We start from the raw sequence: 27,961 nt of genomic DNA, 5'->3' as shown, positions 1-27,961 counted from the left end.
TTTAGCGTCAGCCCACATGAAGCCACCCTCTTTGGTTCCTCCCAAAATCTCTGCACCTCAGCGTCCCTCCTGCCCCCGCTATTCTCTCAGATCGAATCAGACAGTATACAGCCTCAGTGCACTGTTTGACTTTGACCTCTGCTTGAAACACCACATCCAATCATAGACATCTATTTATATCTCTGTCCCTATTTCATCCCTATTTTTCGCCTATCTGTCTGTCACCTTCAGGCTCATAACATCTCTGACGCTCACTGTAGCTAACTCAATGGGACAGTGTAGAAGGAGCTTTACTCTGTATCTAACCCTGTGCTGTACCTGCCCTGGGAGCGTTTGATGGGACAGTATAGAGGGAGCATTACCTATATGTTGCACCTGTCCCAAGAGTGCCCAACACTCTGGGAAGGAATGGTTTACGAGCTCCAATCACACTGATGAAGCTTCTCTGGTGCTGAGCAGGGAATTCCTCAAAATGAAGATGCTTAAAAAAAACCCATCTCCTTGTAATAGTGGGAAAAAAGAACAATAATTCATTTATTTTACAATTTTTTTATTTTCTAATGGACACTGAGCAGCAAATCAGACAATCCTCACCCACCCTAAACCCAGAGTCTGCCTGGACTCTACCTGGATTTCACACTCAGATTGGCGGTTTCATTGAGTGTCTCCAGAATTTTCTTTTGTGCCATCGCCCTGCGTAGGTGCAGTTTGTAGTCCTCCATCAGGAGGTCATCGTAGCGTTGAACTGCCAAGAACATTTTCTTGATGACCAGTCCAGAATTAAGGAACAAACTTCTTGTTTGGAAATCTGAAATATTAATTAGCCACCTGCAGCCAAAGAGAGAAAGATTTGCATTTATATAGCGCCTTCCACAACCGCAGGACATCCCAGTGCTTCACAGCCAATCAAGTACTTTTGAAATGTAGTCACTGTTGTCATGTAGGAAATGTGGCAGCCCGTGGGCACACAGGAAGCTCCCACAGACAGCAATGTGATAACGATCAGATAATCTGTTTTAGTGATGTTGGTTGAGGGTCAAATGTTGGTCAGAGCATTGGGAGAACTCTTTGAAACCATACCAAGGGATATATATGGTCTTGGCCTAATGTCGCATCTGAAAGACAGCCCCTTTGACAGTGTTGCACTCCCTAAATAGTGAGAAACCACTCAATTTGTATTGGATTGGCAGGATTGAGGCAAGTATATTTGATAATGTGAAGAATGTGAATTACTAGTTTTCTCCCTATGTCGATGCAAATCCACCAACTCTCTGAAACTCGTAACTATTGCCAGCCTTTCTCTTATGGTTTCTTCATACACAGGCAGAGCACACAATGGAGGGAGGGCTATCCCAGCATTCATAGCAACAGTGAAAGCCCTCTATTAAAACCACAGAGCCCAGCATTTAAATAAACCACAAATAATGTCCTATCAACACCTCTTTTGTTATCTCTTGCCCCATCCCTGCTTTACTTGCTTAAAACCTTTTACACTTCTAATTGTCAGTTCTGATGAAGGGTCACTGATGTGAAACGTTAACTCTGCTTCTCTCTTCACTGATGCTGCCAGACCTGCTGAGTATTTCCAGCATTTCTTGTTTTTTATTTAAATCGAGAGCTTTTGTTTCCATTATGAATGCTGGGTAGCCGTGACTTCCCCTCAGCCCACAGTGAGAAAAAGCAGTAGGAAATGCTCACAAACAAAACAGCTGGACAGGCCATGGAGAGAAAAAATGTGTATTTATATATAGGGAAGCAGAGATAAGTGGTGATATGACCGTATTAAAGAGGGGAGGAAATAATATGGTCATGTGATCTGGCCAACCTATTTGATAAGGCACAACATTTTCCTTTAACCTTCTCTCACACCTGGGAGTCCGACAGCTCTGGTTCAACAGTGGCCACCAGGAGTCCCAAGATCTAATCTGTGGGGGATGGGCAGGACCAGGTATCCAAACTATCATGTCCGCATTAACTTTTATACTTAAGATCAAACTAATTTTTACAAAAAGACTGCATATAGTGACACCACAAGTCTTGGGCAGAATGGATGTGATTGGATAACTTGCCCTTCCACCACCACTGCCTCTGCTGTCAATCACCCCTGGAGACCACACGGCTGTAAGTGACTGGGATTGGTTTTACGCACTGAACTTGTATTCTATAACTATCGCCCACTGACTGCATTTGGCAATGAAAAGTTGAACAGGTTGGGACTTTGCTCACTAGAAAAATAAGACTTCAAGGTGACCTGATAGAGGCCTTTAACATTCTGAAAGGGTTGGACAGGATGCAGAGAGAATGTATTCACTTATGGGGGAATCCAAAACTAGGGACCCATAAATACAGGATAGATACTAATACATCCAAGAGGGAATTGTTTTTACTTAGCAAGTGGTTAGAATGTGGAACTCGCTAACACAGGGAGTGCTTGAGGTTAATAGCTTAGATGCTTTCAAAAGTAAATTAGACGACTACATGAGAGAAAAGGGAATAGAAAGATATGCTGAAAGGCTGAGAGGAGGGGATTGAATAGAAGATTTGCATGGAGTATAAACATCAGCACAGACTAGTCAGGCTGAATAGCCTGATTCTCTGCTGTATATTCCATGTAATTCTATGTAATTTTGCTACAGAAATAATCCTACTTTACTGTAGTTTCAGTCATGAGTTTTATTTGCTGTAGTTTATAGAGGCTCAGTTGAAAAAAAACTCTATTGTGAGTCCCACCCTGCCTCCAACTCATTAGCTAACATAGTGGTATAATTAAAAATAAGCAAAGTCTAAGGAGGGAGCAATGTTTATAGGAAATAACTACACAATTCACTACCTCTGGCATTCAAGAAAGCATGAACACAAGAAATAGGAGCAGGAGTAGACCATATGGCCCATCAAGCCTGCTCCGCCATTCAATACGATCATGGTTGACCTTGGGCTTTAATTCCACTTTCCTGCCCGCTCCCCATATCCCTTGATTCCCTGAGAGACCAAAAATCTATCTATCCCAGCCTTAAATGTATTCAGTGATGGAGCATCCACAACCCTCTGGGCTAGAGAATTCCAAAGATTCCCAACCCTTTGACTGTAGTAATTTCTCCTCATCTCAGTCCTGAATGATTGGCCCCTTATCCTGAGACTGTGTCCCCACATTCTAGATTCCCTGACCAGTGGGAACAATCGCTCAGCTTCTACCCTATCAAGCTCTTTCAGAATGTGATTGTGCTGCACTTCTGTTGTAGAAAGTGTGCAATTTTAAGAGGATACCAGCTTGGAACAGGTACAGCACATTATGGGATGGTTAGCATAGATTACTACAGTAAAGGAAGGATCTTTTCTCTGGAAAAGAGCAGGCTGAGGAGTGACCTAATAGAGGTCTTTAAATTTACGAAAGGGTTTGATAGGGTAGACGTAAAGAAAATCTACTTAAGGGTGAGACCAGAACTAGGGACCATAAATATAAGATGGTCATTGATAAATCAATAATGAATTCAGGAAAAACCTCTTTACTCAGAGTGCCGAAAATGAGGAACTCACTACTGCATGGCATCGTTGAGGCGAATAGCATAGATAAGGGGAAGCTGGATAAACACATGAGGGAGAAAGGAATAGAAGGATATGCAGATACTGTTAGGTGACGGAGGCTGGGAGGAGGCTCATGTAGAGCATAAACACCAGCATAGAATTACAGAGTATTTACAACACAGTTGGGTCAAATGACCTCCTTCTGTGCTGTGAATACTATGTAATTCTACGCAGAAACTGTACACTTACATTAAGCATGTTTCAGCAGAACATTTAAAACATCTTTTGGAAAATGAGTAAAATAGCTTAGCAACACTGAGCATTCCTTAAGCGAAGCAAGTCAGGATGTGTTGTAAAGTTTAGGGTAATTTAAGGACAAAGCAAATTTCATAAAAAGATCTGTGCAATGACATGTCTGAACTGGTTTACTAAGTTTCTGGAAAAAATAATGTTTACGATTGTGCACATTTATCTTCTGATAAAGAGAGGAAATTATTTATATTCCAGTGAGAATGAAGTATGTGTGGCACAGAATTGCCAGCTACTGGTGCAGTCACATAACACACTTTGACCATGTGACAGTAATCTTACCGTTGTGTCATCTGACGTTGCTTAGGAACTGTGGATCAAGCAGTAAATACATCAGTAAGCTGTGAAACAATGTGAGACTCAACACAGAGTTTTTTCTGGTGAGGTTTATGCTCGTATTTCTCCGATGGGTATTCTATTTGTGAGTATATAGATGCATTGTTTGCATCTACCACTCTGTGCTGTCTTTAACTGATAAACATCTGTCAAATACATCAGCGGATCTGGCAGCATCTGTGGAGAGAGAAACAGAGTTAACGTTTTAGGTCAATGACCCTGCATCAGAACATTGACCTGAAACCTTAATTCTGTTTCTCTCTCCACAGATGTAGCCAGACCTGCTGAGTTTTTCCAGCATTTTCTGTTTTTATTTCAGATTTCCTGCATCAGCAATGTTTTGCTTTTGTCATGGAATCTATTAAGTAAAGGATAAATAGGGATGTAGCAGCTGAAGTATGAGTCCTGATGTACTAGAAAATTTTATTTAATTTCAATTTGTTATAAATACTTGCACACAACTCAGCTTACTATTGGACCCATATCTCTAATAGAGCACTTTTACATGCGCTATGAATTCTGGGTTAGCTGTTCTGCCATTGAAAGGAAACAAGGAGTACTGTGAAGCGAAGAGAGATACTGGAGAGAGAGGAGACATGGTAGCTTTGAGACAGGAAGAAGGGAAAGGGACAAAGAGAGAGAGAGAGATAGGAAGATATGATGAGAGAGATACAGGCTAAATGGCTTACTCCTGTTCCTAAGTTCCTCAGAAGAGAAAGACACAGAGAGTGTTAAGTGAGGAGGAAAAGACCCAGGAAAAAGGCAGGGGAAGAGAGATGGAGAGAGGACAAAAAGTGCTGTTTATATTCGTTCGAAGGATGCAGTATGTTGCTGGATCACGATGAGCGAAGAGCTTCACCATGTGGAGCAGAATACAAGTACAGAGTGTAATCGCGGGCTCCTCTGTTAGCTTCTACTTTTAAAAAGAGTGGAGGCAAGAATCAGCTGTCTTCAAAAATTAATCGTTGAAAGGTAGTTGATTGGGCCACTGAAATTTTAATGGCACATTCCCGTTATAGAATCTGCTGCTGACAAGACACCTGAATACTTTTTACCCTGCTTGGCTGCAGTTAGGGGAGAAACAGCCTCACTCACCATTGGAGAACAGCTCCTGGTGAGAGACAGGTCTAACACCTCTTTTCCCTAAAGGGCACCACAGAGCAAAAATATCTCAAGAGCTGTCCTATTGCAGGCTGAGCCTTCACCTGCAATCAGTCAAAAGCCATTTTTTCCTGTCTCTGGGTTAAGTGACTCTGCAATCAAAATGCACTTGAATAGGAAGCACATATTTGCGGTGCCACTTACCAAACCCAACAGCAATGTGTATTCTCTCTAGTAAGCGATTTAAAATTAAAAGTGACCTGTCACATCTCATAAATAGATAATAACTGGATTGCAACAGCTGTGCTATTCTGCACGGTTCAGTTAAAGAGGATGACATCAACTATCAGAATGCAGAGCAAGGATCAGACTGGGATCTTGCCTTTTGTTTTAATAACAACATCCCATCAGGGGGGCATGTGGCACTTCCAATGGGATATAAGCTTTTATTCCAGGCAGGAGAGGGAATGGGATGAGCAAGAGGATCAGGGAATGTGGTATAAAGAATCAAAGTCCCCCTTACTTGGGGATCAGGGAAGTGGGGGGGGGTCATTCACAGGCACAGGTCGCCCTCCTCTAGCCACTCCAGGTGGCCTACAACAAGTGTGACCCAGAATACGGCTGGGAATGATATGTGGCTATTCAACTGCTGAGGCGTTGCGGCCAAGCCCAATTGTTCTCCAGATTTCTGCGGGTGCCTGTTCCGCACACAAGCCAACCCTACTCGACTCCCTCCGCCCGCCACCCCAATGCCCCCTCCCCTCCCCTCCCCGGAGCATCATGATAACATGCAACCAGTAAGCCAGCGGAGCTTCATCTCACCTGTTCTTCAGCCCCGACGAGCCGCAGATCACGTTGACATTTTCGAACTGGATGCTGGTGATTTTCCCCAGCTCGAAGGCGTTGGGGAGAATGCTCTCTGCTGCCTTCATGATGTCCTGGTGTGTCAGGTCCAGTTCAGGCTGTAAGGAACATGGTAAAGTACGAGTGAGGTCTCGCCTTCAGTTTATAGGGGTTGCCAACTCTAGCTTGGCCATATTCCTGGAGGTTTCATCACATGACCTCCTGTCCATCCCCTCCTCCCCCTCCTGCCATAGGTCAAGCATCATGTCCAATGGGAAAGTGAACAGATTCTCTGTTCCCTGATTGGATGACTCTTATCCATCAGCCAAACAACTCTCTTTCCCTATCTTCAATATGATTCCTGGAGATTCCAGGCCAATTCTGGAGGGTTTGCAACACTGGGTTAACCTTGACATCCGAGTGTTGTCAGCTTTCGCCCACCTCCTCCCAATGGTGCTGTCTGCTGTTAGCGAACGTCGAGCATTGGCCTCCCTCTCCACCACTCCCCCAACGCACCCTTCCCTTCCTTTGCATCATGCCCGAGACTAGGATTTTGCTGCAGGCTTCGGGACCAAATTGGTGACCCAAGCTTGGAGCCAGCTGTGGGACAGGGTATTTTCACGGAGACTGTCCTAATTGGTCGCCTCGGTGTTTGCCGTCCAATCGAGGATGGCGGGCAGGCTGACAGTGCTGCCAGACCAATCAGAGGGCCAGCAGCCCCACTGGGCAGTGCTGAGGTAGGTCGGGGGCCACGAGGGAGCCACACAGGCACAGATTTAAGCTAATTCAGGTGGGCCAAGCAGGCAGGCCTCTCCAATCAGAGGGGAAACCCCACTGGCGGCAGTGTTTAAGCCGCAATTGCAGCCTTTGCTGCTGGTGGCCATAATTATTTAAATTAGATGCTCACCTCCAGTCAGCAGGCAGCTGATCCGCATCCGGGCCCGCCTCTGGGGAACATCCCTGGCGGTGGGAATGCGTCTGGGAACCGTCCCGACAAGGCTCCCCGTGTTATTTTCCCAGACCCCGCACCTCCAAATCCGCCACCCTCGGGGCCAGGGAATTTCAGCCCACTGTGTCAAGGAACTAGTCAACTGTGAGGGCATCACACCAACCCCCCCACCCCCTCCCGCCACATGCAGGCCAGTGGCCACCAGCTTCCAAGCGACCTCACTCTAGAGTTTTCATGTGTGAGCACCAGGGATATTCATCTGCAGAGGGCGTCACAGCTTAGCCACACCATCAGACATGTGGCTCAGTGACTGGCATGCTTGCTTCTTATCCTGAAGGGTGTGGGTTCAAGTCCCACTCCAACACCTCAAACATGTAAATCCTGGCTGATGGTCCCAGTGCAGCAATAGTAATGGAGTGCTGCATGTTCAGATGGGAAGTTAAGCTGAGGCTATGCCTTCCCTCTGAGGTGGACATAGAAGATCCCATGGTTGCTATTTCAATGAAGAGTAAGGGAGTTACCACTATGCCACCACCTCTCTCTAGTTTATCTGCTTATTATTACATTACTGGGTGTGGGATCTTGCTGTGTGCAAGATGGCTGTGCTTTTTCCTACATTACATTGATGACTGTACTTCATTGGCTGCAATCTCTTTGAGATGCTGTGAAACGTGCCCTATCTTATCCTTTTTTTATGTAGCAAATAAATTAAACCAGTCACTGTAGCAATGGGATGTAAAAAAAAAAAAATGCTGAGTGTACCATCTCCACACTAACCAGAAGGCCTGCTTCTATCTCGGGCAGGGAGCTGCCTTGTGGGGTGGGGAGTACAATTGTCCTCAGGACCCTTGGCGGGATGATGGTAGGGTGGGGAGGGAATTGGCCAGCTTTTCTGCTCCCAATCCCGACCCAGCCAGCCTTTAGGAAAAATGGGAGTCTGGACCTCGGGGTGGGTGGGGGTGGGGGGTGGGGGGGGGAGGCGAGCACAGGATGATGCCCCCCATGGCCGAACAGCCCATGCCACTCGCAGTCTGAGATCACATGTGCTCGGGTCAGGTAGCAGGGAGTGCTGGCGCCTGTGTTTCTGTAGCCCAGCAAGACTCCAGGAGAGGAGGAAACGGGTAAAATAATAGTGGATGGCAAGCTAATTTTCCAGCTGTTTTGTTTTTCTGAATTATGAGTGTGAATTGTCTGCAAACTAGAAACTATTTCCACATTTCCACCTTTTCCCTGATGTTAGGAAATCCACAGATAATTAGCACTTAAACGGCAATTAACTCTCATCAACCTGACTGTTTACCAACACCAGTGAGCGTGTTGTAGTTTAATTGTTGCCTAAGGGGATCCCAGAGTTGAGTTAACGTGATGTTGGCACATCACAAGGGGTAGGGGGCACAATTAACGCAAGTCAGCTCTCTCCATAGGGGTTGCCAACTCTAGCTGCACTGATCCCTGGAGATTTCATCACATAACCTCCTATTCCTGCCCTCCCAACTGCCCTGCCTCCTGCACTCCGGCCATTGGTTGCCTGACCTGTCCGTCATGTCAACGCCCACCTTCCCTCAGCCAATCGGAAAGTGAACAGATTTGGTACCTGATTGGATGATGCTTGACTGTCAATCAAACACCTTTTATTTCCCCACCCCCCTCCCCCCACTATTATTACAACCAAAAAAACATAGAAAATTAAACAAAAACGCAATTTTTAAAATTATGTTTAAAAAAACCTGGAAAAACTCAACAGTGATTTATTCTCCCAGGTGTTGCTGGCAGCGGTGCCCTGGAGATTAATCTTAAAATCCTGGAGACTCCAGACCAATCCTGGAGGGTTAACAATTTGAACTCTCCACCAGAACTGAACTGCAGACTTTGCGACGTCCCAAACTCTGTCTGTGTCTCAGGAATGGGCTCTTGTCATTCTCAATGCGACCAATAGGCCCTGTGACAGGCAAGGTGGGGAGAAGGCCTGATTAGATCATGGGGCGACAGGAAGAAAGGACCAAAGACAGACAAGAGGAAGGAAGAGAAGGTCAGAGTGATGTGCGGCAGTGAGAGCAGGCCCACATCTCTCCACCATCTACAAGGCACAAGTCAGGAGTGTGGTGGAATACTCTCTACTTGTCTGGATGAGTGCAGCTCCAACAACACTCAAGAAGCTTGACACCATCCAGGACAAAGCTGCCCACTAGATTGGCATCCTATCCATGACCTTCAGCATTCACTCCCTTCACCACCGACGCACAGTGGCAGCAGTGTGTACCATCTACAAGATGCACTGCAGCAATGCACCAAGGATCCTTCGTCAGCACCTTCCAAACCCATGACCTCTACCACCTCGAAGGATAAGAACAGCAGATGCATGGGAACACCAACACTTGCAAGTTCCCCTCCAAGTCACACACCATCCTGACTTGGAACTATATCGCCGTTCCTTCACTGTCGCTGGGTCAAGATCCTGGAACTCCCTCCCTAACAGCACTGTGGGTGTACCTACCCCACATGGACTGCAGCGGTTCAAGAAGGTAGCTCACCACCACCTTCTCAAGAACAATTAAGGATGGGAAATAAATTCTGGCCTGCCCAGCCCACATCCCACAAACGAATAAAGAACACAGAGGCTGGTGGGGAGAAGATGAGAGCAGAGCCTATGGGAGGGTTGGAGTGTAGACTGAGCCGAAGGGGGGACGGGATGGGATGAGAATGCCCATAGCATGTTGACTGGTGTCTTGCTTTCAGCTGCCTGGGTCCCACGCAGACCTTCCTAAACCCTCCACATCACCCTCATCTATAGAGGCTCTGTAAAACGCAGGCCTTTGACAGAGCTTTTGCTCACCTCTCCTAACATCCTCTGTGGTTTGACCTACATCACTGCAAATGCTTTTAGATGATAAATACCCATTTTGATGTTCTGATGAGAGGTTTTTATTCTGCATGGAAATGAAGGGACATGGAAGCAAGGCAGGAAGGTGAAGTTAAGATACAGATCATTCATGTTCTGATTAAATGGCAGAACAGTGTGAGGAGGGGCTGAACGGCCTCCCCCTGTTCCTTTGAACCCTGGTTGCACAACAACAACTTAAATTTATATAGTGCCTTTAACGTAATATAATGTCCCAAGATGCTTCACAGCTGCATTATCAAACAAAATTTGACACCAAGACACAGAAGGAGATATTGGGACCAAAAGTTTGTACAAAGAGGTAGGTTTAAAAGAGGAGGGAGAGGTGGAGAGGGAGGGAGGTTTAGGGGCGGACCTGAGGAGGTTACCTGCACCTCAGAAGCCAAATAACCTTTGTGACCTTTGCAGTCTAAGCTCAGAGATGCAGAGTGTGTGACATTGGAGAGCATTGGGCCTTTAGGAAGTGCAAATACATTGGTGAGAGAAAGAGGGTGGGTGGTGTGGAGGGTGAAAACCGGATTTTAAAAGATTGATGCACCGGAGGTGACGGGATGAAGGACGGGTAACCTCCAGAGAAGTGAAGAGGCCACCATGTGACACAAGGCAAGCCGCAAAGCAACACAGAGACAATCGGCCATTTACCGGACACTCTATGCAGATGGTCAGAGGTTGAGAAACAGGTGTATCCTGAAACTTCCGAATACCTGGCATTTCCACATCCAGTGCTTCGTATTTGGAAATGAATTGCTTCAGGTGCTTCTTCCTAATTGAAACAGCACAAAAATACATTTTTGGGGGACAGTATTTAAAAACTATCTGTACATTCACTGGTGTCTCTCAGTTCCCTCTCTCGGGGAAATATCTGTACACTGACTGGCGGCACAGTGGCGCAGTGGTTAGCACCGCAGCCTCACAGCTCCAGCGACCCGGGTTCAATTCTGGGTACTGCCTGTGTGGAGTTTGCAAGTTCTCCCTGTGTCTGTGTGGGTTTTCTCCGGGTGCTCCGGTTTCCTCCCACAAGCCAAAGGACTTGCAGGTTGGTAGGTAAATTGGCCATTATAAATTGCCCCTAGTATAGGTAGGTGGTAGGGAAATATAGGGACAGGTGGGGATGTGGTAGGAATATGGGATTAGTGTAGGATTAGTATAAATGGGTGGTTGATGGGCGGCACAGACTCGGTGGGCCGAAGGGCTTGTTTCAGTGCTGTATCCCTAAACTAAACAAAACTGACTGGTGTCTCTCAGTTCCCTCTCTCGGGGAGATATCTGTACACTGACTGGTGTCTCTCAGTCCCTCTCTCGGGGAGATATCTGTACACTGACTGGTGTCTCTCAGTCCCTCTCTCGGGGAGATATCTGTACACTGACTGGTGTCTCTCAGTCCCTCTCTTGGGGGCATATCTGTACACTGACTGGTGTGTCTCAGTTCCTCTCTTGGGGAGATATCTGTACACTGACTGGTGTCTCTCAGTCCCTCTCTCGGGGAGATATCTGTACACTGACTGGTGTCTCTCAGTCCCCTCTCATTCAGGGAGATATCTGTACACTGACTGGTGTCTCTCAGTCCCCTCTCATTCAGGGAGATATCTGTACACTGACTGGTGTCTCTCAGTCCCCTCTCATTCAGGGAGATATCTGTACACTGACTGGTGTCTCTCAGTCCCCTCTCATTCAGGGAGATACCTGTACACTGACTGGTGTCTCTCAGTTCCCTCTCTCGGGGAGATATCTGTACACTGACTGGTGTCTCTCAGTCCCTCTCTCAGGGAGATATCTGTACAATGACTGGTGTCTCCCAGTCTCTCTTTCAGGGAGATATCTGTACACTGACTGGTGTCTCTCAGTCCCCTCTCATTCAGGGAGATATCTGTACACTGGTGTCTCTCAGTCCCCTCTCTCGGGGAGATATCTGTACACTGACTGGTGTCTCTCAGTCCCTCTCTCAGGGAGATATCTGTACAATGACTGGTGTCTCCCAGTCTCTCTTTCAGGGAGATATCTGTACAATGACTGGTGTCTCCCAGTCTCTCTTTCAGGGAGATATCTGTACAATGACTGGTGTCTCCCAGTCTCTCTCTTGGGGAGATATTTGTACACTGACTGGTGTCTTTCAGTCCCTCTCTCAGGGAGATATCTGTACAATGACTGGTGTCTCCCAGTCTCTCTCTTGGGGAGATATTTGTACACTGACTGGTGTCTCTCAGTTCCCTCTCTCGGGGAGATAGCTGTACACTGACTGGTGTCTCTCAGTCTCTCTTTCAGGGAGATATCTGTACACTGACTGGTGTCTCTCAGTCCCCTCTCATTCAGGGAGATATCTGTACACTGACTGGTGTCTCTCAGTTCCCTCTCTCGGGGAGATATCTGTACACTGACTGGTGTCTCTCAGTCTCTCTTTCAGGGAGATATCTGTACACTGACTGGTGTCTCTCAGTCCCCTCTCATTCAGGGAGATATCTGTACACTGACTGGTGTCTCCCAGTCTCTCTTTCAGGGAGATATCTGTACACTGACTGGTGTCTCTCAGTCCCTCTCTCAGGGAGATATCTGTACACTGACTGGTGTCTCTCAGTCCCTCTCTCAGGGAGATATCTGTACAATGACTGGTGTCTCCCAGTCTCTCTCTTGGGGAGATATCTGTACACTGACTGGTGTCTCCCAGTCTCTCTCTTGGGGAGATATTTGTACACTGACTGGTGTCTCTCAGTCCCTCTCTCAGGGAGATATCTGTACACTGACTGGTGTCTCCCAGTCTCTCTCTTGGGGAGATATTTGTACACTGACTGGTGTCTCTCAGTCCCCTCTCACTCGGAGATATTTGTACACTGACTGGTGTCTCTCAGTCCCTCTCTCAGGGAGATATCTGTACAATGACTGGTGTCTCCCAGTCTCTCTCTTGGGGAGATATTTGTACACTGACTGGTGTCTCTCAGTCTCCTCTCACTCGGAGATATCTGTACACTGACTGGTGTCTCTCAGTCCCTCTCTCGGGGAGATATCTGTACACTGACTGGTGGCTCTCAGTCCTTCTCTCGGGGAGATATCTGTACAATGACTGGTGTCTCCCAGTCTCTCTCTTGGGGAGATATCTGTACACTGACTGGTGTCTCTCAGTCACCTCTCTCAGGGAGATATCTGTACACTGACTGGTGTCTCTCAGTCACCTCTCTCAGGGAGATATCTGTACAATGACTGGTGTCTCCCAGTCTCTCTCTTGGGAAGATATCTGTACACTGACTGGTGTCTCTCAGTCCCCTCTCACTCGGAGATATCTGTACACTGACTGGTGTCTCTCAGTCACCTCTTTCAGGGAGATATCTGTACACTGACTGGTGTCTCCCAGTCTCTCTCTTGGGGAGATATTTGTACACTGACTGGTGTCTCTCAGTCCCTCTCTCTGGGAGATATCTGTACACTGACTGGTGTATCTCAGTCACCTCTCTCAGGGAGATATCTGTACACTGACTGGTGTCTCCCTGTCCTTCTCTCGGGGAGATATCTGTACACTGACTGGTGTCTCTCAGTCCCTCTCTCTCCGGGAGATATCTGTACACTGACTGGTGTCTCCCTGTCCTTCTCTCGGGGAGATATCTGTACACTGACTGGTGTCTCTCAGTCCCTCTCTCTCCGGGAGATATCTGTACACTGACTGGTGTCTCCCTGTCCCTCTATTTACAACAGGAAGATTACGTGTGAACATTCCTCTGTACCTACGCTGATTTGAAGATGGTCGACCGGCCAGATTTTGCAGCATTGATGGTCTCGCTGAGGAGATTAAAATTCATCCCAGACGATTCTCCCGGCTCCGTGCTCTGGGTATTACCTGGGAAGGACACAAATCAGATTCTCAATGGTACTTCTGAAATTAGCAGCTGACACAGAAGGACCAGTTTTCAGTACAATTGCAAGTGTGTGTCGATTGTAGACACTTCAGTGAAACCTGACAGTTTCTGCCTGACCGTTTAGTTGTGCAAACCTGGATTGTGTTCCCTTGAGAATAAGAAAATTGATGGGTGATGGAGATAGGATGAAAATTAAAAATTACCCCCTCGAGGCGACAGAAAGAGCCCACCAGGATGACACCAGAGCAAAATCAAGAGTTGAAGTATGAGAACCAATTGCTCAGACTAGGCTTGTATTCACCTGAAGTTATAATTGAGGTGTTTAAAAGGGTTCAGTACTGAGGGAGTGCTGCTCTGTCGGAGGTGTGGTCTTTCAGCTGGATGTAAACAATCCTATGACCACTATTTAAGAAGTACAGGGGAGCTCTTTCTGGTGCCCTGGGCAATATTGATCCCTCAGTCATCACTAAAACAGATGATCTGGTCATTACCACAGTGCTGCTCGTGGGAGCTTGCTGTGCACAAATTGGCTGCTGTGTTTCCTACATTACAACAGTGAATACACTTCAAAAGGTATTTTGTGCACTGCAAAGCACTTTGGGTCATCCTGAAGTCATGAAAGTTGCTATAAAAATGCAACTTCTTCCTTTTTTCACTCTGTGACTGACCTGTTGCCAGGAAGGGGAAAAAAGGGGAGGGAAATTGAATGGCCAAGTTGAGATGAAATGTGCATAGAGGGATGCGCAGTGTGAAACTTCACTTGAAAGGCATTTAATGGACACCATACTTGCGGCAAAATAAATAGTAAATGAACTCACTCGGATTGTTGGCTGGTTCCATCTTCAATAAGTCTCTCCCCACCCACTTAATAAATAACTTATTAAACAATTGGAAATTTCTCCACTGTAGGGATGTAGCTGGGCACAATGGGTCAGAGGATGTTCTGACCTGAGGCCCTTTCACTCTATGAGGTTATAAATGACAGTGCAGGATAGCAAGTGTCCCCCTAACCTCACCGCATCCCCTCCCTTGTGATGTCAACTGAGAGTTTGAAACCTTTTGTGATGTAATGCTCCCATTGTGAGGTGGGAGCTCGGGAAATCTGGGCAAATCTTTCGCCCTCTATGGATGTCAGACTGCTGTTCCTCAGTTGTGCATGCATTTGCGCCAGCTTTCAGCCTATGTTATCCTATGTCTAACACACTCCTGCCTGCGTTAGCCTGCGTGTAACATACTTCAGCCTGCAATAGCCTGCATGTTAACAGACTCCAGCTTGCGTGTAACACACTCTAGGCTTTATATAGGCCCAGTCTACTCATGTGCATAACACATTCCCACCTGTGCGTAACACACTCCAGCCGCATTAGCCTGTATATAACACACTCTCGCCTGTGTGTAACACACAGCAGCCTGTATTAGCCTGTATATAACACACTCCCGCCTGTGTGTAACACACTGCAGCCTGCATTGGCCTGTATGTTAACATACTCCCGCCTCCATGTAACATACTGCAGCCAGTATTAGCCTGTGCAAAACACACTCCTGCCTCCGTGTAACATACTCCAGACAATGGAATTGTTTATTTAATTCAAATTTAATTCTATTTTAAGCTAACGCCAACTGATGCTTGAAAATCCCATTGTCTGATTTTAGCAGTAAAGACTCTTAAAGAGAAATGCTACGTTTATTTGCACATAACCTCTGCTAGCACCTGTACTTGTACAGTACACATAGGGAATAAGAGAATGATTCAGTCCCATCTGATACTGTAAGGTCTATGTGCGCCTCAGTGTTAACTCCTGTACACACTGTGTAAAACATAAGAATACAACTTAAGAACATAAGAAATAGGAGCAGAACTAGACCATGCGCTCTTCAAGCCTGCTCCACCATTCAACAAGGTCATGACTGATCTTCTGCCTCAACTCTGTGCGGAGTTTGCAAGTTCTCCCTGTGACCGCGTGGGTTTCCTCCGGGTGCTCCAGTTTCCTCCCACATGCCAAAGACTTGCGGGTTGATAGGTAAATTGGCCATTTTAGGTAGGTGGTAGGAGAATTGAGGGAAGGTGGGGATGTGAGAGGGGAGGTGGGATTAATGTAGGATTAGTATAAATGGGTGGTTGATGGTCGGCACGGACTCGTTGGGCCGAAGGGCCTGTTTCGTTGCTGTGTCTCTCTATGACTCTATAACTCACCTTCCTACACAATCCCCATGTCCCTCAATGCCCTGAGTGCTCAAAAGTCTATCAATCTCAGTCTTGAACATACTCATTGACTGAATATCCACAACTCTCTGGGGTAGAGAATTCTAAAGATTAACAACCCTCTGAGTGAAGAAATTCTCATCTCAGTCCTAAATGGCCAAAACCTTATTCTGAGACTGTGACTCCTAGTTCGAGACTCTCCAGCCAGAGGAAATATCTTCCCAGCATCTACCCCTATCAAACCCCTTAAGAATTTTATATGTTTCAATTAGATCATCTCTCATTCATCTAAACTCTAGGGAATAGGCCTAGTCTACACAAGCTCTCCTCACAGGACAATCCCCTCAACTCAGGAATCAGTCTAGTGAACCTTCGTTATACTCTCTGCAATGTTCTTGCTTAGGTAAGGAGACCAAAACTGTACACAGCCCACAGGTGTGGTCTCACCAAGGCCCTATACAATGTAGTAAAACTTCTTTACTCTTACACTCCAATCCCTTTGTATTAAAGGCAAAGGTACTTAAGGTATTTATAAGGTATTTACTTGGGAACGATCACACCAAAAAAAAAGACTTGCATTTATATAGCGACTTTCATGACCATAGTACATCCCAAAGTGCGTTACAGACTATGAAGTACTTTATAAGTGTTGTAATGTAGGAAACACAGCAACCTATTTACACACAGTAAGCTCCCAGAAACAGCAATGTGATAATGGCCAGCTCATCTGTTTTTGGGATGTTGGTTGAGGGATAAATATTGGCCAGGGCACTAGACAGAACTTTTCTGCAAAATAATGCCAAGCGATCTTTTACATCCACCTGAGTGATCATAAGGGCCTTGGTTTACCGTCTCATCCAAAAGGCAGCACCGCTGACAGTATGGCACACCCTTAATACCGCACACGAGTGTCAGCCTGGACTTTTGTGCTCAAGTCTACTGGAGTTGAAGTTGAACCTGCACCCTTGTGACTCAGAGATAAGACATTGCCTATCCACTGAGCCACAGCTGAGACTTGCTTGGCTCTTGGTGTCGACTCCTGTACTTGTACAGTACGCACTGGGTAAAAGAGAACACTTTACATCGTTCAGTAATGTAAGGCTTTTGTGAGCCTCAGTACAATATGTCGTGGCAGAAGTCCCAAGCAAATCGGATTTATAACTAGAGCCTGCAGGTTTATAGATCACCACCAGAGGGTAGCAAATGCCCAGGCTCCTCAGAATGCTCCACATTCTGGTCTAGGTGCTGAACCCCGGACAAGAGTAATAGGGGGTGGGAGAGAACCTGAAAGGAAGATTCTGCTGCTGATTAGTGAAGGGGCTAAAAACAGCCCAGGGCTCCGGCTTGCACTCTATAACCAGCGAGGCCTCCTGGAAGGTGAGTGTGTGAGATTGTCAAATGAGGAGGTTGGCCGCTGAGCCTTGTCACTATAAACCCAGCTTGTTTGGATTGGTCACTCTCTACCTAAACGTATTCCTGGAGGTTTCATTACATGACCTCTAGTCTCCTAGCGCCCCAATTCCTGGAGACTCCAGGGCAATCCTGGAGGTGTTGGCAACCGTCTTCTTCCTCTGAATCAGAAGGTCACGGGTTCAAGTCCCACCCCAGAGACCTGAGCACAAAATCCAGGCTGGCACTCCCCGTGCACTACTGAGGGAGTGCTGCACTGCTGGAGGTGTTGTCTTTTGGATCAGACACCCAGAACCAAAGCCCAGTCTGCCCAACCCAGCCATCATTCTTCCATCAATCAATATTGCCAAAAAAATCAGACAGACCTATTAGTGCTGTGTGTGGGATCTTGCTGTGCACAAAATGGCCACTGTGTTTGCCGACAGACAGTAGATCATTGTGCCTGAAATGGTTTGAGATGTGCCTGGGAGCATGTGATGCCCATTGTAGGAATGCCCAGCTGTCAAATTGTGCTGTTGTCCGAGGCAATAAAGCTGATTGGACCTTCTGCTGAACCACTTGAGCAACCAATAGGGAAAAGTGTCGGGTACAGAGCCCTGGGTTCAATTCTCGTTCAGTCCCAGAGCTAATCACATTACTACTGACATTATTGAGCCTTGATCAGCTCAGCTGGTATGTTTGAATCCCAGATCCTCAGTCCATCCCTGTCTCTCTAACCTTCTCCAGTCCTCTAAGATCTCTGCACTCCTCCAATTCTGGCCTCTTGTGTATCCTTGATTTAATCGCTCCAGCAGTGGTGGCCGTGCCTTTTGCTGCCTGGGCCCGAAGCTCTGGAATTCCCCCCCTAAACCTCTCCACCTCTCTACCTCTCTCTCCTCCTTTAAGATGTTCCTTAAAGCCGATCTCTCCTTTTGTGTCTCGGTGTCAAATTTCTGTTTGATAATTGCTCCCGTATAGCATTTTCGAATGGTTTACCATGTTATAGGAGCTATATAAATGCAAGGTGGTTTTGTTGTTGTGTTGGTGACACAGTGTTTCCCCCCCAAGTGTTTGATCCACTCTGTCTCTCCACATTGCAGACGCCAGCCCTCCTTCCAAGAGCTCTCAGTGTCAGACTAACTCCAGAGCCAAGACTCCAAGATCAACGAGCATTGACTTTCACTGAATTAACGGACCTTTAAAAGCAGCGATCACACCAGTCACATGGGCATATGCCTCAAATGTCTCCTCATGATATGGACCAACATTCATCCCCCAGGAAACCACACTAAAAAATAGTTTTACTGGTTATTTATTGATGTTGCTTGTGAGAGCTTACTCTGTGTGAATTGACGACTACATTACCACAGTGGCTGGTCTTCAGAGAAAAGTACTAAATGGCTATGAAGCACTTTGTGATGTCCTACAGTTGGTTTACATCCCTCCCCATCTCTTTCCTCCCTCTCTCTTGCCTCCCTCTCTCTGCCCTCTTTCCCTCTCGCCCATCTCACCAATTTTCCATATACCTCCCTTTATCTTCTTCACAGCCAATTCCCTGCACCATGTTCTTTGGCTCAATGATGGGATGAAGTAATTAGTGGCAATGGAGGTAGAGCTATCCCAGAATTCATAGCAGCAATGAAAGCCCTCTATTAAACTTATAGGCCCTGTTTCGTTAGCAGGGCCCTTTCAGTAGGGTCGTGAATTATGGGGATAGACTCCACTGGCAATACACGGCACCTGGGAAAGGAAGAAGCTAGAATAATGTTTTAAATTTAATCCTTCAATCCTTGACTTCTGTTCGACATAGTCCATTAACTGATCCAGCCCTCATAATTGAAAGATGCACAGGTATTTCAGTAGGACTGAGGAGGTATGAATATACATGACAGCCCCCACTGCTTAGTGTGGGTCTGTTGGTGTTGGTGCCATTTGCCTGCTATATGTGGAGGACAGTAAAACCAAAAAGTGATGGAGCCTGCATGCATTATTTTTTTAAAAGAAGGAAATCTGCCTCTAATTGTTCACATTTACAACCAAAATCTGATCTTTAAGGTTCATAGAAACTGCTCAAAGATCCAACACTGTCTGACACCAGCAAAGCTTTTTAAAATTGATATGTACAGGACAGGCTCTCATCAAACTGCCAGAAAAAGGCAACAAGCTTAATACATTCTAAGTGTAATGGTAAATGGTTAAAGATTGGAAGAACTTGCATTTCTATGCGCCCTCAGGACATCCCAAAGTTATCTACAGCCAATGAAGTACTTTTTGAAGTGCAGTCACTGTTCTAATGTAGGAAACTCGGCAGCCAATTTGCGCACAGCAAGCTCCCACAAAACAGCAATGTGATAATGGCCAGATAATCTATTTTTAGCGATGTCGGTCAACGGATAAATCTCGACCAGGACACTGGGGGGAGCTGCCCTGTTCTTCTTCGAAATAGTGACCCTGGGAGCGTTTGTGTCTACCTGAGGGGCCACTCAGAGTTTCAGCTTAACGGCTCATTGGAAAAATGGCCCCTCTGTCAGTGCGGCACTCCCTCGGTGTGGCACTGGGAGTGTCAGCCTGGATCACACGCAAGTGTCTGGAGTTGGTCTTGAGGGTTAGAGACGAGAGGGCCACGCACAGAGTAAGCTGCTCACATTCACTAAATGGGCTGACACACCTGGGCGGCATACTGGAGGGAGCCACGGCAACTGACAACATCTTTAGGACAGGGGAGAAAATTGACTATCTGAGTTATTACTTCATAAGATAGCACAAGAGGTGTTGGTGGAATAGGCTGCAAAGTGAGACTTTTGTTCACGAGCATTGGACAGGTCCGGTCGCGTTCTGACAGGTATTTAAAGGAGTCTCGTTGTTCACAAGAGGTGTTTGCAAACCTACCACGAGGTGGCATGAATCATTGAAGCGTTGCTTCCCCGTGTGTCTGTGCCATCATTGTCAGAAGTAAGGTGCTCACACACACTCACACTCACACGGAAACAGCGCCTGTTTGATGGGCTCGGGCGGGAGGCTATTGCAGTGGTTGGAAACTCCATGATCAGGTGGTGGCGGGTCTAGTGGAGGGCCTCAGATATCCCTGTGGGACCGACCCCTGCTTCTCATGGGCCTTTGAAAATGGAAAAGTTACTCGTTGACTGGGCCTGCTGTGCCCTGGATCCAGGTTTCCCCCCCAGTATTCATCAGTGGCTTCTGGACCTTGTGGGTCTTAGTCAGTAGTTAAAATGGTGAGCGCAACCCAGTGACATCATCAAGATGCGGCTTGACCATTCAGATTAGGCCCCCCGCTTGTCTGTGACGGAGCCTTTCTGTGCCTGAATTCAGCTCGTTAAAATGATGGGTGACAGTAACGTGACCTGAGAACTGCCATCTTAACTCCCTGTCTTCACCACCCCCATGGGTCAGTTGGGTTAAACTTGAGTTTAGTGTCTTTACTGTTCAACGATTTATTGCATTAACTCATCAAGCTACAGGCAGGAGTGAAAGGACAGCAGTAACGAGTCCCTATAAAGTAACTGGAGATCCTTTCACCAGCCTTTTCATTTTTATTATAATTCCCATCATTCTTTCAGATGAGCTGCTCTGTAGCTAATGAATCACTCCCACATAAAGCTGTTCACCCCAGGCTGCTGATTACCTTTACAATCAGTCTGACAGCTACTGATTCAGAAGCTCACACCCCAGCTCAGCATCTCCCCAGCAGCTCTCTGCTCTCTCAGCCTTCTTTCCACCCACCTGTGTATACAGACACACACCCACTCACGCACAGCCATATGCCCACTCACAAACACCTCACACACACACGCACACACACACTTTCACGCACATCCGTACACCCACTTACAAACACCTCACGCACACACACTCACGCACGCACACACTCTCACATTCATACTCACGCACACACACTCTCGTGCACACTCTCATACACACTTACACACGCACACACTTTCGCAAACACACTCTCGCACACAATCCCGTACACACTCTCACACTCACGTACACTCTCTCTCACACACTCGCGTGCACATTCTTGCACACACACACACTTGCACGTACACTCTCGCACACACACTCTCGCACACAATCTCGTACACACTCTCACACTCACGTACACTCTCTCCCACACACTCGCGTGCACGTACTTGCACACACACACTTGCACATACACTCTCGCATACACACTCTCGCACACACTCTCACACACATGCTCTCATACACACTCACACACATTCTCGCAATTACACTTTCTCTCACACTCTCGTACACTCACACTCATGCACACATACTCTTGCACACACTCTCACACAGAATCGCACAAACTCTCGCACACACCCACTCTTGTACACGCTCAGACACACACTCTCGCACACACATACTCACACACACTCATGCATACATTCTCACACACACACACTCTCACACACTTACTCATGCACACACTCACAGACCTCCATCCACCCACCCACAAACACCTCACACGCACATACACACCTCACACACACATACCTCACACAGACACATGCCCCCCTACATTCACACGCATGCACACACCTACACACCCACAGTCACATGCAGACACAGAAACACACACACCGCTGCACACACGCATGCACACCTACATACATATATACCCACACTCAAACTCACACACCTACATGGAGAGAGATTGTGGAGATTCTCAGCTCCAGCGTATAATATCCAGTGCAGAAAGCACTTCAATGACCTCCCAAGGGTTTCAAGGCTGAGTGCAGATCTTCAATCCTCCATCCCTCTGAACAACACAAGGCAACAGCCCTTCCCCACCCCCTCCCTTGGATTGCCAACCGTCCAGGACTGTCCAAAACTCTCCAGAAATTAAAGATTCATTTCCTGAATGATGCTGAGAGCAACACCAGGGGAAAAATCATTGTTACATTAAAAACATGATGTACTTTTTTCATTTCCCATAAACATCTTTGTTTTTGAATTGTAAAAATATCAGAGACGGGGAAAAGGCTATTCTACCAGGTGGGGCAGGTGCAGGCAGGAGGTCTTGTGATGAAACATCCAGGAATATGTCCAACTCAAGTTGCCAACCTGACTCCTCCCTCAATATTCTCAACAATTGCCTCCCCTCCAACGCATCCCTCAGCACCGAGCACGAGGATGTATTTAGACTACCTCTCGCTCTCATTACAAACACACACCCACCTCTCGCTTGCTCACACTTTGCACCATTGATTAGCACCACCATCTTCTCACTTTCCCATCATCACCAGCTTCTCTCATGGCTTTATCCTTGCTTCACACTCTTCACATCCACTTTCCACCCAACACCTCCCCGTCCTGATGAGGTCTGACCTCTTCTCCCGCTCTGCCTCTGCACAACAACCAAGGGCCCCCCGCATCTACACTCACTGCTGTGGCTCAGTGGGTAGCATGCTCACCCCCCCCCAAGTGAGAAGGTTGCGGGACTTGAATGCCAAAATCTATGCTGGAGCTCCCAGTGCCTTACTGAGGGAGTGCTGCACTGTTGGAGGTGCCATTTTTCAGATGAGACATTAAGCCAAGGCCCCATTTACTCTCTCAGGTGGACAGTAAAGATCAAAGAAGACCTGGGGAGTTTTCCCCGGTGTCCTGTCCAGTATTTAAACCTCAACCAGCATCACTAAAACTGATTATCAGGTCATTATCACATTGCCGTCTGTGGGAGCTTGCTGTGCAGAAATTGGCTGCTGCATTTACTTCATTACAACAGTGACTACTGTTATGAATGCTGGTCTATGTAACATGTTTATGTTTTAAAAACTGTAATTTTTAGTTTAAGATGGAGTCAGAGAAGTCAGGTGACCTCACATCAACTCTGTTTAAAGACAAGACAGGAATTTTGGTTACCAGAATAACAGTGAACACAGATCAAAGACTTCTTCTGAAAAACAGAAACTGCAGGCATTACACATGAAGAACAATGGGTTTCACCCTCCTGGACTTTTGGATCGTAAACAAGGAGTCAGTGATTCTGAGAATGCAAATGTGCCTGGCAGCTGTTAACACCTGGAAACAATGCAAGGCTCAGTTGGCTCTGTGAAACCAGACTTCTGGACTTTGCATATTGAAAAAGGACAATGAGCTATTGACTTTTGATTCAGATAAATGTAACAGATTTTCCGAAGGCAGACCAGCAGGAACAGCCTCAGAACAGGCTGTAAGAAAGGAAGACAACCAGCAGTGGCAGCCTCAAGGGAGTGAGAGGGAACACTTGTTCTTAGGGAAAACTGAGACAGAGAAAGATTGCAAAGACTTAAACCTGTTTTGAAAGTTGAAGTTTGCGGAGAAGTAAAGACCAATAGAATCACCTTATTCATGGGTGTCCATGTCAAAAGTGCTAGAGAAGAGAGCAAGGAGGACATTGTCTTTGAGAAAAGTCTGGGAGCTCCAACCTATTGCAACTGGGTGAAGTTTGGGACTTTGAACCACAAAGATATCACCATCAAAGAGAACTGTGAAACGTATACGTGTGGTGTGAGGTTTTCAAGTATTTTAGTAAGTAAAGAAAATGCCTTTCTTTGTAATTTGGAACATTGGCTACTTTTTCTTCTTCTTTGGCCTCCTTGCCTCGATAGACAATGGGTAAGCACCTAGAGGTTGTCAGTGGTTTGTGGAGCAGCGCCTGGAGTGGCTATAAAGGCCAATTCTACAGTGACAGACTCTTCCACAGGCGCTAGAGATAGAATTGGTTGTCGGGGCTGTTACACAGTTGGCTCTCCCCTTGCGCTTCTGTCTTTTTTCCTGCCAACTGCTAAATCTCTTCGACTCGCCACACTTTAGCCCCGCCTTTATGGCTGTCCGCCAACTCTGGCGATCGCTGGCAACTGACTCCCATGAATTGTGGTCACTGTCACAGGACTTCATGTCGCATTTACAGATGTCTTTAAAGCGGAGACATGGACGGCCGGTGGGTCTGATACCAGTGACGAGCTCGCTGTACAATGCATCCTTGGGGATCCTGTCATCTTCCATGCGGCTCACATGGCCAAGCCGTCTCAAGTACGGTGTATATGCTGAGAATGTTGGCCGCCTAGAGGACTTCTGCGTTGGAGATACGGTCCTGCCACCTGATGCCAAGGATTCTCCGGAGGCAGCAAAGATGGAATGAATTCAGAAGTTGCCCTTGGCTGATATACGTTGTCCAGGCCTTGCTGCCGTAGAGCAAGGTACTGAGGACACAGGCTTGAAACACTCGGACTTTTGTGTTCCATGTCAGTGCGCCATTTTCCCACACTCTCTTGGCCAGTCTGGACATAGCAGTGAATGCCTTTCCCATGCGCTTGTTGATTTCTGCATCGAGAGACAGATTACTGGTGATAGTTGAGCCTAGGTAGGTGAACTCTTGAACCACTTCCAGAGCGTGGTCGCCAATATTGATGGATGGAGCATTTCTGACGTCCTGTCCCATGATGTTCGTTTTCTTGAGGCTGATGGTTAGGCCAAATTTGTTGCAGGCAACCGCAAACCTGTCGATGAGTCTCTGCAAACACTCTTCAGTGTGAGATGTTAATGCAGCATCATCAGCAAAGAGGAGTTCCCTGATGAGGACTTTCTGTACTTTGGTCTTCGCTCTTAGATGGGCAAGGTTGAACAACCTGCCACCTGATCTTGTGTGGAGGAAAATTCCTTCTTCTGAAGACTTGAACGCATGTGAGAGCAACAGGGAGAAGAAGATCTCAAACAGTGTAGGTGCGAGAATACAGCCCTGTTTCAGGCCACTCAGGATAGGAAAGGGGTCTGATGAGGCACCGCTATGCTGGATTGTGCCTTTCATACTGTCACAGAATGAAGTGATGATACTTAATAGCTTTGGTGGACATCCGATCTTTGCTAGTAGTCTGAAGAGACCACGTCTGCTGACGAGGTCAAAGGCTTTGGTGAGATCAATGAAAGCAACGTAGAGGGGCATCTGTTGTTCATGGCATTTCACCTGTAGCTGGTGAAGTGAGAACAGCATTTCAATGGTGGATCTCTCTGCTCGAAAGCCACACTGAGCCTCAGGGTAGACGCGCTCGGCCAGCTTCTGGAGTCTGTTTAAAACGACTCAAGCAAAGACTTTCCCCACTATGCTAAGCAGGGAGATTCCACGGTAGTTGTTGCAGTCACCCTTGTTCTTATAGAGGGTGATGATATTGGCATCGCGCATGTCCTGTGGTACTGCACCCTCATCCCAGCACAGGCAAAGCAGTTCGTAGAGTGCTGAGAGTATAGCAGGCTTGGCACTCTTGATTATTTCAGGGGTAATGCCGTCCTTTCCAGGGGCTTTTCCACTAGCTAGAGAATCAATGGCATCAGAGTTCCGATTTTGTTGGCTGTTCGTCCAGCTCATCCATGACTGGCAGAGACTGGGCTGCATTGAGGGGGCAGTATCAGTGACAACATTTTCCCTGGAGTACGGTTCTAGGTAGTGTTCCACCCAGCGGTCCATTTACTTGCATTGGTCAGTGATCGTTTCCCCTGATTTAGACTTGAGGCGGGGCAATCTTCTTGATGGTTGGCCCAAAAGCTCTCTTAATGCCATCATACATTCCTTTGATGTTTCCGGTGTCAGAGGCCAGCAAAATACGACTGCATAGGTGTTGCCAGTAGTCATTTGCACAGCGCCTGGCTGTTCTTTGTGCAGCACTTCTGGCAGCTTTAAGTGCTACGGATGTTAACTCGCTGGGGGCTTTCTTGTAGTTCAACAGTGCAATGCGCTTAGCGGCTATGACAGGTTCCAGCTCTCAAAAATGAGATTGAAACCAGTCTGCATTCTGCTTCTCACGTTTGCCAAAGGTGGTCATTGCTGAGTCATAGATATGGGCCTGCTTCGTCTCTACATCCCATGCAGGAGTGTTTTGAAGGGCTTTTTCAAGTGAATTTAGAAACTTATGTAACAGCTGTGGGTAAGAAATTCTGTTAGTGTTGATGTGCGGGCGGCCGTTCTGCTTGGAGTGATGCAGCTTCTTTGGTTTGAGTCTAACTTTGCTGCACACCAGGGAGTGGCCGGTGTCGCAGTCCGCACTGTGGAAGCTGCGTGTGATTTGGACACTGTTTATAGAGGCTCGCCTTGTGACGATGAGGTCCAGCTGGTGCCAACGACGTGAAAGTGGTACGAGGAGGGGAGGAGGGGGTGGGGGGTGGTCAGTGCTATGGCCGGCCACGGTGTGGAGCTTCTTCTCCCGGGATCCGATTAAGGATTTTCTGTACGAGACCAGCAGGGGGGGGGGGGCCGAGGCCTCGCTGGGCCTTTGGCATGTGCTCATTGTCGCCCCAGTCCGGGCACTGCGGCTCCGGTTCCAACGCGACCCTGTAGCGACTCCGGTGTTAAACGAGCATTAAATACACGTACAAGTTCATCTGCCATTCAGGATGTGTTTGTGCAGGAAACTGTGGAACTCCTCCGTCTCCGCTGGTCAGTAGGTTTGGCTGCAGCGGAGGTGGCGAGACATCCCATTTACATCGGCTACTTACAGAGTATTATTTAGTTAATGGCCATTTCTGTTATTTGTTATAATAAAAGTCTTAAAACGTGAAATCTTGACATGTAATTCTTTGAATTAGGTTGGGGGTTCATATGTCATATTTAAACACTAATGGTCTCACTGAGGTTATAACACTCCACCAATGAAACACCTCATTGGCTGGAAAGCACTTTGAGACATGTTGATGGCACAACCTTCTGACTCGAAGAGCCTCAACTGAGCCACAGCTGACACCTCTGTTAGATTATCACGTAGGAGACATAGCAGGAAACCCTCACTGATTATTCACATTTCCCTCCCCCACAACACAGAGCAATTAACCTTTGCAAAATTGGATTCATGAAGCTGGATAATTTAGAGAAGGTGAAATTATTTAATTGACTAGTTCCAATCTTCCTGCCCAGGAAGCTTTATATCAAACATTTTTATCTAAAACATGCATCTCCCATCTCTCCTGAAGGGAGCAGCTTGTTTTCAGATGAAAGGTTTGACCATGTCACCCCAATGATTGTTCTTCATGTGTGAAGCTTACACAGTGAGTATTGTCAGGCTATCAATTACATGAGAATGTCACACCAAGCACATGAGTGTCCTCACCAGATGCTCACAGGCACTCACTTCCAGCACTGGTTAGATACAGAGTAAAGCTCCCTCTACACTGCCCCCATCAAACACTCCCAGGGCAGGTACAGCACAGGGTTAGATACAACAAACGAACAGCAACTTGCGAAAAAAAAACGGGTTAGATACAGAGTAAATTCCTACTCAGGCCGCCTTTATGCTTGCAGTGCGCGGGCTGGAATGAGTATTGGAGGAGGAATTACTCGGGGTAAATGACAGGACGGCTGACTCCCTGCTGCTCCCTTGGGGCAATTCACATTTCAGGTAGAAATGATGGAGAACCTCATCAGCTGCAGTCTGAGCCAGTGCGGCCCTCTCCTTCCTCAAAACCTGGCCTCTGAGTTACTCTTTAAGGAAAGTCCTTCAAACATTCCCTGATAAATCTTTCCTGGACGAATATGACCTCTATATAAATGTCCACTTGCTAGCTTTGTCTTATACATTCTC

General features: G+C 46.9%; 1 protein-coding gene across 8 annotated transcripts in view; it reads right to left on the bottom strand.

Moving 5' to 3' along the window:
- Positions 1 to 567: 567 nt before the first annotated feature.
- LOC137353417 (putative uncharacterized protein C19orf81) overlaps positions 568 to 27,961 on the bottom strand; it is a 187,298-nt gene continuing 159,904 nt past the window's right edge. For 5 of the 8 annotated variants that reach the window (XM_068019679.1, XM_068019680.1, XM_068019676.1 and 2 more), the window contains 4 exons: positions 13,674 to 13,782; positions 10,602 to 10,722; positions 6,091 to 6,230; positions 568 to 828 (listed from right to left, as the gene is read on the bottom strand). In XM_068019679.1, the coding sequence (XP_067875780.1) occupies positions 624 to 828; positions 6,091 to 6,230; positions 10,602 to 10,722; positions 13,674 to 13,744 (537 nt within the window). In that variant the 5' untranslated portion in view covers positions 13,745 to 13,782 and the 3' untranslated portion in view covers positions 568 to 623. Of the gene's footprint in view, positions 829 to 6,090; positions 6,231 to 10,601; positions 10,723 to 13,669; positions 13,783 to 27,961 lie in introns of all 8 variants that reach the window. The other 3 variants (XM_068019681.1, XM_068019682.1, XM_068019683.1) reach the window with 1 other exon arrangement.

This window comes from Heterodontus francisci, chromosome 41 (assembly GCF_036365525.1).
Source record: "Heterodontus francisci isolate sHetFra1 chromosome 41, sHetFra1.hap1, whole genome shotgun sequence".
In the NCBI taxonomy this organism is placed as follows: domain Eukaryota; kingdom Metazoa; phylum Chordata; class Chondrichthyes; order Heterodontiformes; family Heterodontidae; genus Heterodontus; species Heterodontus francisci.
Note: the sequence above shows the minus strand (reverse complement) of the source record. Positions and strands in the feature narration are given on the sequence as shown.